Source organism: Mus caroli, unplaced genomic scaffold, assembly GCF_978045245.1.
Source record: "Mus caroli unplaced genomic scaffold, Mus_caroli_1 scaffold_10, whole genome shotgun sequence".
In the NCBI taxonomy this organism is placed as follows: Eukaryota; Metazoa; Chordata; class Mammalia; order Rodentia; family Muridae; genus Mus; species Mus caroli.
The window spans coordinates 10,047,501-10,060,900 of record NW_028227265.1 but is presented as its reverse complement, the minus strand read 5'-3'; the positions used below and the strand labels follow the sequence as shown (position 1 = coordinate 10,060,900).

The window sequence follows — 13,400 nt, the reverse complement described above, 5'->3', positions numbered from 1 at the left end:
CTGATGTAGCAAAAACGAGTATTAAAAGCATGGAATAAGCTGGTTGTGGATATGGTGTCTGTTTGCGTCAGTTTGAATATGCTTGACTCAAGAAGAGGCACTATTTGTGCCAAGAGCCATCTAGGAGGAGCTAAACACTAGCAGAGGATCTTCCTGAGACGGTTCCACCATGGACTAAAATCTCTGATGGATTTGCTTCCCTGGGTGAGGCTGAGAAGACTAAATCTGAGGAAAGATTCCTGCTACTAATATGCCTTTCCTGTTGTTGTTATTATTATTAAATATATAACACTCACTAGGTATGACCCACCCTTTTGAACAGATTTCTGCAGACCGACAAAGATGTAGCATCTTGTAATGATGCTATGTAGTCAAATAGATGATGGTTCTATAGAATTCCTGACTTGATTCAAATAATTTTAGGAGGAAAGTTTTTAGAGATGGTCTCAGTTGCTAGAAAGATGTAATAAAGTTAGAATCAAGAATAGAATGTGTCGGGTTGGCGAGATGGCTCAGTGGTTAGGAGCACTGACTGCTCTTCCAGAGGTCCTGAGTTCAATTCCCAGCAACCACATGGTGGCTCACAACCATCTGCAATAGGATCTGATGCCCTCTGATGGTGTGTCTGAAGACAGCAACAGTGAACTCATATAAATAAAATAAATAATTTTTAAAAAAAAGAGAGAGAGAGAATAGAATGTGTCCACTCCTCAGAATAATGAATAAATGCTATGCCGGGCATGATGACGCATGCCTTTAATCCCAGCACTCGGGAGGCAGAGGCAGGTGGATTTCTGAGTTTGAGGCCAGCCTGGTCTACAGAGTGAGTTCCAGGACAGCCAGGGCTACACAGAAAGACCCTGTCTCGAAAAACCAAAATAAATAAATAAATAAATAAATAAATAAATAAATAAATGCTACATAATAAGAAATGCAATGAGCTTTCATAACCACACTAGAAAGAGAAATGGGCATGGGACAATTTCATGTTCAAGGGCAAACATTTAGGTTCAAGGATGAAGCCACAGGTGTGCACTATGATAAGGCCAGGCCATACGAAACTGTTGCTTTGAACTTATAATGAGCATATTAGAATGAAACACTGCTTTGGACTTAATAGCAACATCCTCTGTAACTCCCACTCTGTATAGCATTTTATCTCTGAGGTCATTCTCTAAAGAACTTTTTGTCTAAGAAGGAATAAAAAAAAAAACCAGAGAAGGGAAAGTTGTTATTTGGATGGTTTGGCTTGGGGCGTTTGTCCCATCTACCCATCCTTCCATCCGTGTGTCTACATGTTTGTGTGTAGGTATATGTGTATATATGTAAACACGTATGAATACTTGTGTAGTTGATTTTGGCAGACGGTCAGGTCCGGCCAGAGTGTCGGAATGTTTGAATGTGTATGTGTCTGTGCATATTTGCCTGTATAAATCATCTTCGTTCTTTTCCTTTCATTCCTCCCTGGTTCACAAAGAGTTAACTGGCTTAGCCAGAGAGGCTTCTGGCTGATTCACCAGAGAAAGGAGCACCAGCAAATCTTCTAATTAATTCCCTGCTGCTGAACAGTAGGTGTTAATTGCCAGATATTAGCACCTATTAAAACACAAGTAATAAAGACTTAAGAAAAAGTTTTTAGTGCTTAATGGAGCACAGAACCTTAAGAAAGAGAGTGGAGTTCTTAGCACAGAACAGTAAGAATTAAGGATAAAGAGTTAAATAAAGGACAGATGGTTATAATGTTTAATAATGCACAGAGTTAAAGAGAAAGATGCCAGCATTTTAAAACTATTGAATAAACAAGAATGTTTCTAGAGTCTTTTAGAAGGTATCAGCGAGCATTCAGTCTAGTTAGAGAGCCCAGGGTAGGGCATTGGTGAAGGTGCAGCCTTGGTTGAAATTAATGGCCCAGGACTGAAGGGATCATGCAAAGAAGTTGGGGCTTCAAGCCCCATGAAGAGGGCCTATGAGAGGCTACTGATGAAGCCTAGTTGCAGCAGAAGACCCCAGTGTATTGGAGATGCCAGAACCCAGTACCATGGGATCAAGACCCCAAGAAGAGCAGCAGCAGTGGAGTGGAGTCAACCAGAGCCTAGAGCGCTACAGAGGGCAGAGCTGGAGAAGTGATGCCAGCCCTTTGGAGGAGCCCAGAAGACCAGGTGTGGATCCCAGACATTAGAACAAGAAACTGTGAAGTTGAAGTTCACTTGGAGATCCCAAGATGTTAAAGATGCCAGAGCTGTGGGATACCTACCAAGAAAAACTGCTCACAGGGAGTGGAGCCAGCCCAGGAGAAAGAAGTTTGTTGCAGTCAACAAAGATGAAAAAGGAGTGGAGATCTGAAGACCACTTTGACATCAGCTGTGGAGATGCAGTTTGGAGTTTGCCCCACTGATTCCCTGTCTTGCTTTGGGGATTACAGTTAAGTGATTGAATGGATCTCAAAAGAAACTTTGAACTTTAGACTTTTAACATTGTTGAGACTGCTATAGACTATGGGGGAACTTTGGAAATTGGGCTAATGTATTCGTTTTATTATGCTATGGCTATGTATGGCCCCCATAAACTCATGTGTTTGAACAATCCTATGGGGGCCAGGGAGTGAAATGTGGTAGTTTAAATAGGCTTGGTCCAGGGAGTGGCACTATTTGGAGGTGTGGCCTTGTTGAAGGAAGTGTGTCATTGTAGGTATGGGCTTTAAGACCCTCCTCTTAACCATGTGGAAGCCAGTCTTCTCCTAGGGGGTCTTCATATGAAGATGCAAAACTCTCAGCTCCTCCGGCACCATGCCTGCCTGGACGCTGCCATGCTCCCACCTTGATAATAATGGACTGAACCTCTGAACCTGTAAGCCGGCCCCCAATTAAATTTTGTCCATACAAGAGTTGCCTTGGTCACGGTGTCTCTTCACAGCAGTCTTTGTGTTTCCCTCAACAGTGTATACAAACCTCACATACAAGCAAATACTCATCTTAGCATGGAGAGCCATGGGGCAGATGAAGTCCTGGCTGGGGTGAGGCAGGTCCTGGTTCAAGTCCTAACACAAACTGCAGTCTCAGTATAGTCTAGGGATTCTGACTGTCTTCTGTTCACCCATTGGGAGCACTCGTGAAAGTCCCCGTTTCTCTCTAGGCTTGTGTTCCAGTCTCCATCCCATTGGAACACAACATAACAGGTCTCACTGTGAAAGGTTATTGTATCATTAAATGTGCAAGAACTGTAGGAGGCACGCATCTAGCACATGCTGAAGTGGTTCAGGTATGTAGGTGCTTCATGTGTGTAAATACAGAAAGGGTTCAATCGCTTTGTGCATTTGTCTCTTCATGGCTGCTCAAGTAAGTTACTGACAACTGTGACTGCAAAACAGAAGGCACCCCCTCCCTGTTTTAAAGTATTTTCCTTTTTTTAAAAAAAAGATTTATTTATTTATTATATGTAAGTACACTGTAGCTGTCTTCAGATGCACCAGAAGAGGGCATCAGGTCCCATTACAGATGGTTGTGAGCCACCATGTGGTTGCTGGGATTTGAACTCAGGACCTTAGGAAGAGCAGTCAGTGCTCTTAACTGCTGAGCCATCTCTCCAGCCCCCTAAAGTCTTTTTCAAAACTGATAGTCAAATTCTCTATGCTTAGGAGGCATCAAAATGCAAGGGGGGAGAAAGAGAGAGAGATAGTCAGACAGACAGACTGGATGGACTGGAGAGAGAGAGAACATGGAAGCTAACTCTGTGTGTTAGGCTAGAGTGCCCGGCTGCTGAGCAAGTGAACAGCATGTATGCATAAAGGAACAAGCGAGGGAAAAACACACTCAGCAGGAAGAGTGGAGAGTAGGCTCGAGGGAGCATGCCTGGGTGTGTAAAAAGTGCTGTGTGGATCCTAGTGACAGGAGCCACAGAAGCAGTGGGCCAGATAGAGGCTGAAATCGGTGACATTTGGATACTGCAGTGGAGGGCAGGGCAGGAGAGTTTTGGGGGGGGGTTGTTTTTGTTTTTGTTTTTCCGAGACAGGGTTTCTCTGTGTAGCCCCAGCTGTCCTGGAACTCACTCTGTAGACCAGGCTGGCCTCGAACTCAGAAATCCACCTGCCTCTGCCTCCCAAGTGCTGGGATTAAAGGGGTGCGCCATCACGCCCGGCTGTCAGGAAGTTATAAGTCATGTGTTTGAGCTAGAAGAATAGACTGGGTGGCTTGCATTGTTCATGGTCTATAACCAGTGTCTGCTCTTGACTTGCTCTTGACAACTCTGGGTTGTTCCTGGATATCCTACCCACGATGGCAAACTCTTCCAAAAGGGCGGGTCCCGGCATCCACGGGCAGGCCTGAGGTGCTGTGAGTACTAAAGACACAGGCAGATGAAGAATGGAAGGGTACAGTTTATTGGAGAACTTACTCATAAATGTATAGTCTTGGGGGACAGCAAAGCCAAACTGGATCCTACCACATGGGTCAGAAAGAGAGTCACAGACTCGAGTTAGGATAAAGTGACTTTCCCTCTAGCTGGGAGGCACGTGGTTCGTCTTAAGTTCTTATCAAAGAGCCAGACACAGGTTGGAGCCTGGATCCGGTTGTAAGGTCCCAGACATCATTCTTGGGATTTGGTCTATCGATAGTTTGAAGAGAAACCGTGCACCAAAAAATAAACTGTGGTTTCTCTAGGACAGTCACGACAGTCTAGGTCCAAGATGACTGTCATCATATCAAGCTGAATCCATACAGAGCCTACTCCAGCAGTCTGATTCCTTTTTGCAGTTATTTTAATGTGACTCCCCTCCCTCTGATGGTAAACTGAAGGAGAATGAGCAGGGCTATTTCAAATGCAAGCCGAGGGTGGGGCCTGGAACACACCAAACAATTGAAAATCATTTCACTGACAGAATGAATGAATGAATGAATGAATAAGGCCCAGCAAGGAAGCTGGTAGGGAACTGATTCTTCCTATACCCATTTCCGGCATGACCAGACAGAAGCTCTAGGATGCAGCAGGAGGCATGGGCTGGGTCTCCGGCAGTTCTGTCTGGGTAGCATCCTTGACAAGAGCCAGAGAGTACCTAGGAAGGGTAGGTTGGGAGAGACCCTGTTCGACTGTCCCGCGGGTCGGGACAGGGTCAAACAAAATGTCAAGTCAGAGAATTACTCTGAGAATTACATGCTTGGTGTGTACATGTGCACATACATTTCCTTGTACACACGTGTGGGGGTGCACGTATGTACATGTGTGGTTCTGGAAGCCAGAAGACACCTCGAGTGATGGCGCTACCCACATACTTTTTGTTTGGTTGGTTGGTTTGGAGATAGGGTCTCTGGCTGACCTAGACTTACCTTGTAAGCTGGACTGGCTGGCTCTTGTCCACCTCCCTGAGCTAGGACTACAAGCGTTTTCCCATGGGTTCTGGATATGAACTCAAGTTCTCAATCACTTTATCAAATGAGCCATCCCCATTCCTAGGAGACCTGGTCCAGCATGCAACCTTAAATTTCTCAGCTCCTCGCCTACACTAGATCCGAACCCTAGCACAGGAGGCTGCGTGCACAGCACGGTCCCGGGAAGAGCTGAGATGTCAAGCTCTCAGATCAAGAGAAGCGCTTGCGTAGTGGGGAAAGGGACTGAGGTGGTGACTCTCAGAACAGGTGTCAGGATGCAAGCCAAGAGGGCGAGTCAGGTGCCCCGAGGCTACCGGGTTCCGGGGACCTTTGGCTGCACTTGGCCTCCGGCCTGAGAAAGCCACCTCGCCCCTCCCCCGCCGTTCTGCCCCCCGATTGGCCAATGTCCTCGTCCGCCGTCCGGCCTGGACCAATGGGACCAGCGAGACACCGGAAGCCGGAGCCGGAAGCGCGGCAGGGGCCCGCTCTCCGGTGGCGTCTCCCGCTAGCAGCTGTCGCGGAGCTGTCATGCGAGGCCTCGGGCCAGGCTTGAGGGCTCGGCGCCTGCTCCCACTGCGGTCCCCGCCGCGGCCTCCGGGGCCCCGGGGACGTCGGCTGTGCGGCGGGCTCGCGGCCAACGCCATGGACGAGCTGCTGCGACGAGCCGTGCCCCCGACGCCGGCCTACGAGCTGCGGGAGAAGACGCCGGCGCCCGCCGAGGGCCAGTGCGCCGACTTCGTGAGCTTCTACGGCGGCCTGGCCGAGGCGTCCCAGCGCGCCGAGCTGCTCGGCCGCCTGGCTCAGGGCTTCGGCGTGGACCACGGCCAGGTGGCGGAGCAGAGCGCCGGGGTGCTGCAGCTGCGCCAGCAGGCGCGCGAGGCGGCCGTGCTGCTGCAGGCGGAGGACCGGTTGCGCTACGCGCTCGTGCCGCGCTACCGCGGCCTCTTCCATCACATCAGCAAGCTGGACGGCGGCGTGCGCTTCCTGGTGCAGCTGCGGGCCGATCTGCTGGAGGCGCAGGCCCTCAAGCTGGTGGAGGGGCCGCACGTCCGGGTAAGGCCCCGCCCGGGCCACCGCGACCCCGGGGCCGCCGTCCCCCGCCACCGCCCCGGGGCCCTGCCCACTCCCCACTCCCCAGGCCCTTATCCATGCCCCTGCAGCCACCTCGCCGGCCTCAGGTACCACGGTGCTTACTTCGTGGTTCGTAGCACTATCCTGGGGGTCACCGTCGGGTGTGACACCCATTGCGCTTACTCCAAAATAGCTCTAGTTTTAACTGCGCTGTTCTTGAACAAGGATGGAACACAGCTTTGGGCAAAGTTTGGGCACCTCCCGCGAACGCAGCATCGCTCTAACAGGTTACACGAAATGCACAAACATGGCCAGAAGTCAAGGTCACCACCACCTGGGTCTCTAAAGCCTCCAGCCTTCTTTCTGCAGTCTGACTCTGGACAAGAGATTTGATTCCAAACCCCCAGCCCCAGACGCAGTGATCCTAAGTTGACTTTTTAGTACCTGTGCTAGTCAGCAGCTTACCCAGCGATATCATGTAGCATACAGATAACGGAGGTGTATATAGCTGAGACCCAAAGGATTGTCTAGCATAGCTGCCAGCCATTAATATTCGATAAAGAGGAGCATTGACCCTGAGTTCATACACAATGATATCACCATTTCAGAAGTCCCCAGTATTCAAAGCCTCATCTACTTTTTTCCTGACCTGCTTGAGAACTCTGAAACAGGCATGACCGTTTTTACTTCCATTCTGTCCTTTCGGTTGACACCTATCTCCTTTACAGTGAAGGACATGACACGCTGAGGTGATGAGCTGTCCAAGACTTCAGATATACATCCCCTGATCCAGGCTCCTTTGCATTGCTATGTGAGGGCTTACAGACTTCTCATTTTGATTGCTTAGCCCTTGGCGCAGTTAAGGGATTAATATGAGGCAGGGTCTCTCACTGAGACTTGAGACTCACCAGTTAGATTAGGTAAACTGCTCAGTAAGCCCCAGAAATATTCCTGTCCCACCTTCCCAATGCCAGCAAACAAAGTGTGTCACTAAATATAGTGGCCTTTCTTTTAAAGATTATGTACACCAGTGTTCTGCTTGCCTGTATACAGATGCATACAGTGCCTACAAAGGCCAGAAAAGTGTATCATATCCCCTGGAACTGGAATTACAGCCAGTTGAAAGCTGCCCTGTGGATGCTGGGACCCAAACCCAGTTCCTCTACAAGATCAGTCAGTGCTCTTAACTATGAACAGTATCTCTGGCAACCTCCTACCCGACCCCCACCACTTTTAAATCACTAGTACCAGGGATCAAATTCAGGAAAGCTCCTAATTCTTCAGCCCTGCACAGTCTCTTTTACAAGACAGACCATGTTTACAGCAGTTTTAGAATCACAACAAACTGAAGTATAAGGTACAGACTACCCCTGTGAGTTTAGTGTGCAGGTGCCTGTGTTGACAAGGCCACTCAGGTGAGGACAAAAATACCAGTTTTGCTCACAAGGCTTTAAAGCTGACTGTGTAGTCCCCTAGGATCTTGTTTGTTTGAGACAGGGTTTCTCTATGTAGCCCTGGCTATCCTGGAACTTACTCTGTAAGCCAGGCAGGCCTCAAGCCGAGAGATCTACCTGCCTCTGCCTCCTGAGTGCTGGATTAAAGGCGTGCGCCACCACCGCCTAACTCCCAGGACCTTCTTAAATGCTGTGCTTTTTTAGGAAGTATCTCAATCTGCTTTCCTTTGCTGTGACAGAACATTCTGACCAAAGCAACTTAGGGAGAAAAGTGTTGATTTGGCTTCCATGTTACAGACCATCATGGAGGGAAGCCAAGGCAGGATCCTGGAGCCAGGAACTGAGGCAGAGACCATGGAGGGATGCTGCTTACTGGCTTGCTCCGCTACCTTTGTTAATACTGCCCAGGCCTAACCTGCCGAGAGGTAGCACCACCCACAGTGGGCTGAACCCTCTCGTGTCAATCATCAGTCCAGAAAATGCTTCCCCCCAGGCCGTCCTATAGAGGAGCGCCTCTGTGGAGTTTCCCTCTTCCAAAGTGTGTCACATTGACAACTGAAGCTAAGTAGGACAGGAATGTGCTCAGTGTCCCCAGATCTCAGAGCTACCAGTAGACAGGTTACCTGACACACACACACACACTCACACACATACACATACACACACACACAAATTCACACACATGTGACCTTTGTGTTGTCTGGATACTTGGTTTCTGAGCATGCTCCCGAGGTCTCTCATCATACGGGTTCATGTCTCTGTGTGTTGAACCTTAGGTGGTGCCATCACTTTAGAATAAACGTGGCACATGGCAGCCCCCAAACACATGCTGACTTCATGTGTTTCCCAGGACACAGTAGTAGAAGTTGTTCTGTGTGAGGAGATGAGTCTGTTCTTGTCCTTGTCCGCTGCGGCGTGGTTGCAATGATGTTTAGCTAAGTTCCTAACTCCATGGGATTCTTGGGCTGCAGCGCTGAGGTGAGCTGTGGGCTGATGCTGATCTCAGGGAAACCCCAGGTCAGCGGCACAGTGAGAAGCCAGCCTGGGCTACATAAGACCTTGTTTCAAAGCACCAAAATGGCACCCCATAAAAAGAGAACATGAGTGGATTATTCAGTATGGGGACTAATATAAAACCCTAAAAGCAGTGTCACTGTGCCAGGAGAGGCTCCCCTGGGTTACAGGTTAAACAACATTGTTTAAAGGAAAACCAGCCGCCAGGTTCAAAGGCTTGCTCGGCTTGGTGATCTTTCTGGAAATGGGCACTGGGGGCTTCGGGCCTAAAGAGGCACCAGATCCGATGTGAGCCGTCAGTGGGGCTTGGGCTCCTGTGTGTAGCTGCATCTCTGATATGCCCTTTGGTGACCAGGGAGCAGTGTACAAGGTAATACTCAATGTCAGCCAAAGAGGGACTCCTAGCAGGAGCTGGGTCCTCAACAGAGGCGGATAGCCAGGTTCTGCTCCACACACACACACACACACACACACACACACCATGGTGGTGCCTGCCTGAGGCTGTATCTGTGGGTATGGAAGGGTGCCAGGGGAAGTACCCATCGGGTGGAGTTGGCAGGCTTTGGGGTTTTCTCCACACACTTGCAGCAGCCCATGTGGTTATCAATTTCATGTCTTATAGTAAAAATGCAGCGAAAGGAAGCATTTCTCGGGTGCCAGGCACCAGACCAAAGTTGGTGGTTAGAACCCCAGGACTCTGGACAGGCAGTTTGGGCATCGGATTCATAGTAAAATTGGAGGTAGTGACCCTTGTCACCCTGAGAGCCGGAGGAGGAAGGAGACTGTCCACCCCCCAACACAGACACCATGCTTGTGCTAGCACAGCCTCTCTGCCTGCTAGCCAGTGGAGTCCCTCCTGAGTGCGCTAGCAATTCTGTGTTGTATACGTTCTGTATTAGTTTTGTGCTTTTTGTGTGTGTGTGTGTGTGTGTGTGTGTGTTAGACAAAAGGGGTGGTGGTGGTGGTGGTTGTGTTTTGTTTGATAGGGACAGAGATTCCAGTACATCAAGTACCCCTCCCTAGCCCCATGAGCTAGAAGGGTACTCTCTCTAGCTCACCTTTCTTCCCTGGCAGTAACTTCCCCTCCTTCCTAGCTCTGGGCTTCTGTGCAAGGCAAATCATACCCAGAAAAAGTCTACTCTAGAGAGCCAAGCATCTCAGATGCTTTCTGCTAAGAAAAGAGCAGCCTCCATGAGCACTGCAGCGAATGCACCAAGCAGGCACAGGAGGAAGGCTGGCAGCCTAGCCGAGTTCTCGGGGGCTCTCAGGCCCCTCAGCTTTTGCTATGGCCCATAACTGCTGTGTTTGGGAACAGAAAGCACAAAAGACTGTTTTTGTTGCTTATTGTCTGCGACCTGGTGACCTGGCCACTTGCTGTGGTCACTTCCCACCGGAACAGCTGTTATGGAACTAGACTTCTCACCTTTAGCCCACTCTTGTGTCCAACATCACATGTCGCAGCTGTCAGAGCCCGAAATAGAAGAGACTTCCAGAGGAGAGGTGCCATCAGTGCTGTCAGCGTTCCTGGCCACTCCCTGCTGTGAGTGTCAGAATGTAGCTCAGCGCACCTGCACAGCCACTGTTCTAGCCCCACAGGGAGGCAGGCACTCAGAAGCGGAGTCACAAGCCCCGGAGGCTGGGGGTGTGATTGCATGTTAACTAGGAGTAGAGTTAGTGATTCTTAGTTTATGCTTCAAAAACTGAGAGAATCTCAGTTCCATGAACAACCATCATAGGGTGTGTAAGGACTCGTTGGGTTGGTTTGAGTTGGGTTGGTTTGGGTTGGTTGAGACAAGGTCTCATTCTGTAGACCAGGATGGCCTCAAACTGACAGAGACCAAGCTGCCTCTACCTCCTGAGTGCAGGCATCAAAGGTGTGTACCACCACCAGAACCAACCTTTTAGAAAAAAAAATCATTTGTGTTGTGAGTGCAAACGCACACACCATCAGAAGACAGCCATGGGAATCGGCCTTGGCTTCCAACTTGCTTAAGCTAGGTCTATTGTTCACTACTGTGAATGCTACAGGCCTGCGGGTTCTGGGTACCATCCTGACTCCGGCTCCTACCTCTCCTCAGGAGTGCTGTGACTGCAGGCACATAGGCCACGTGTCCAGCTTCCACTCGGGTTCTGGGGATCCACTCAGGTCCTCGTACTTGTGAGTGGGAGGCACTTTACCTATTGAGCCATCTCTCAGCCAGACCACGAGGCTTCATTTAAAAGCAAACAAATGAAAACCTGTCCTGTGTGCCGGCCTCCTGTTGCAGTCACCATCCTCGGCACCTTCTCTTCCTTCCTGGATGTGAGCGTGGCAGCTTTGACTAAGACGGACTTTGCCCTGCAGAACCTCCGCTGAGTAGGGAAATGAGATTGAGAGCCTAAGGTACAGGGCCTGCCCAGCTTCCACCCACGACTTTGCCAGTCTTGCCATCTGTCCGGAACAGCACCGTTGAACTCTCATGCAGCCCGCATGCTGTCCCTCCGAGCTGTTCTCCCGTGGGCCTGAGGGCTGTGGGCAGCCCTGCCATTCAGAATAGCCCCTCACATGAAACCAGGTCCCTTGCCCTGGGTTTGTACTGTCCACCCAGTGAAGCCACATAGGACAACACCATGCCTGTTCTGTGTCCCGGTACTTACCTTCATGAATGAAAATGTCACATTTCTGCAAAGGCTTTTCTTTAGAGCCTCTACCCACTCCTTGCCTGCAGCTTGTGCCTTCTCACCTAGATTGGAGACCTCATCAAGACTTAAGATGCATTGTAAAGTTTTTCTAGCTGTGATAAAAACTAATATTCATAGATGCAGGTCGCACCTGTATTGGGCCTTACAGGGTATGTGAAAGGTCACCTGGGCGCTAGGTGCCTCAGGATGTTTGCCATTCTGTCTGTCAGAGTAGAATTCACCTGAGAGTAATAGGCCCAGAGTACAGAGGTTTGTGTAGCGAGAAGTCAGTCACTCAGGGCAAAGTCTGGGAGGAAGCCACCCCAGGCTGGCCTGGTGTCCTGGCCCAAAATCATCCATCCTAGTAACTCAATCTACAGTGGAAGAGACAAGAAAAACGGATCAGCAAAAGCCATGTCCCCCAATGTCATTTAAGGCTCCCAAAGCCATTTCAGGAGTGTTCTGCTTGGAGCTCATTGGCTGGAAGTCAGGCACATAGTCACTGCCATGTGCGGTACAAACTTCATTCTACAGCCGCGAGCCTAGCTAGATGTAGACTACAGAGCATCAGGACATGGAAGCGTGTGTCTTGGAGTGGGTAAATAGACTAGTGGGTGGACACCTGCTTCTCTGAGGCCTGCCTTCCTCTCTCGCCTAGGAAATGAACGGAGTACTCAAAAGCATGCTGTCCGAGTGGTTCTCCTCCGGCTTCCTGAACCTGGAGCGGGTCACCTGGCACTCCCCCTGTGAGGTACTTCAGAAAATCAGCGAGTGAGTATGGCAGCCTTCGCCAGCATGGCTTTGTGTCACCTGATACCTGAACACATTGAATGTGTGGGTGGTGGGCTATTATCACAGGGAGGGTGGAGACTGGGGTGCACCCCAGAAGCCCCTAGTCAGTCTGTTAGTTACCCAGGGTCTTACACCCAGGTATTTAAAGCAAGTGGCCCCATGGCTAGAACTATAGGGACTAGTTAGAGCAAGTGTTGGCGCGAGTGCTCAGCTCCCTCTCATCCAGTTGTAAATGCTCTCCGAGTAGTCAGAGCATGCCCAGGGGTACAGTGCAGCACAGCCCTGCCGTCCTGCCCGCATCCCATCCTGGCCCACGAAGTCAAAGGCAGGAAAGCACCCTAAGATGGAGCCCTAGCCAGTGTCTACTGCTCCTCCCCAGGCTGACAGTAGGAGTTGCGGGATAAGGCTGGAGACTGGGTAACCACAAGTGTTTGCAGCATGGCCATCCACTTTCAAACCGTAGAGACCCAAAGCACATAGAAGACCCTAATCAGTGACAGGACATTCCTGATGCATAAGTGCACCTGAGAGCCCCACCAAGTCCTCTAGAAACAGGCGTTGAGCTGGGTAGCACATGCCTGTGATCCCAGTATTTGGAAGGCCAAGGCAGGGGGATCATCAAAAGTTCAAGATCAGCTTAGGTGTTAGCATCAGTCTAACCAGGACTGTAGAGCAAAACCCTGTGTCAGACAGAACAGGCAGACAGACTGGTGTCAGACAGAACAGACTGGGGTAAAGATGCAGAGCAGCCGTCTCCAGCGTGAGTAGGACTAAGTGCTCATCCATTTGTAATTCCCCATCTGTCTGCTCTCCACATCGCTTGCTCAGGTGTGAGGCTGTGCACCCTGTGAAAAACTGGATGGACATGAAGCGCCGTGTGGGGCCCTACCGGAGATGTTACTTCTTCTCCCACTGCTCCACCCCCGGAGAACCCCTGGTGGTTCTGCACGTGGCTCTGACTGGTGACATTTCCAACAACATCCAGGTACTTATGCATGGTCCTTTCAGGACAAAACAGGCCTATCACTGTGGCGTGCGTGCATGTGTG

General features: G+C 50.1%; 1 protein-coding gene across 1 annotated transcript in view; it reads left to right on the top strand.

The window, feature by feature from the left end:
• Window positions 1–5,830: 5,830 nt before the first annotated feature.
• Window positions 5,831–13,400, top strand: part of Mlycd (malonyl-CoA decarboxylase) — a 16,234-nt gene continuing 8,664 nt past the window's right edge. Inside the window, exons 1-3 of the mRNA XM_021170881.2 lie at window positions 5,831–6,413; window positions 12,219–12,331; window positions 13,181–13,337. Coding sequence (XP_021026540.1) covers window positions 5,889–6,413; window positions 12,219–12,331; window positions 13,181–13,337 — 795 coding nt within the window. The 5' untranslated portion in view covers window positions 5,831–5,888. The remainder of the gene's footprint in view (window positions 6,414–12,218; window positions 12,332–13,180; window positions 13,338–13,400) is intronic.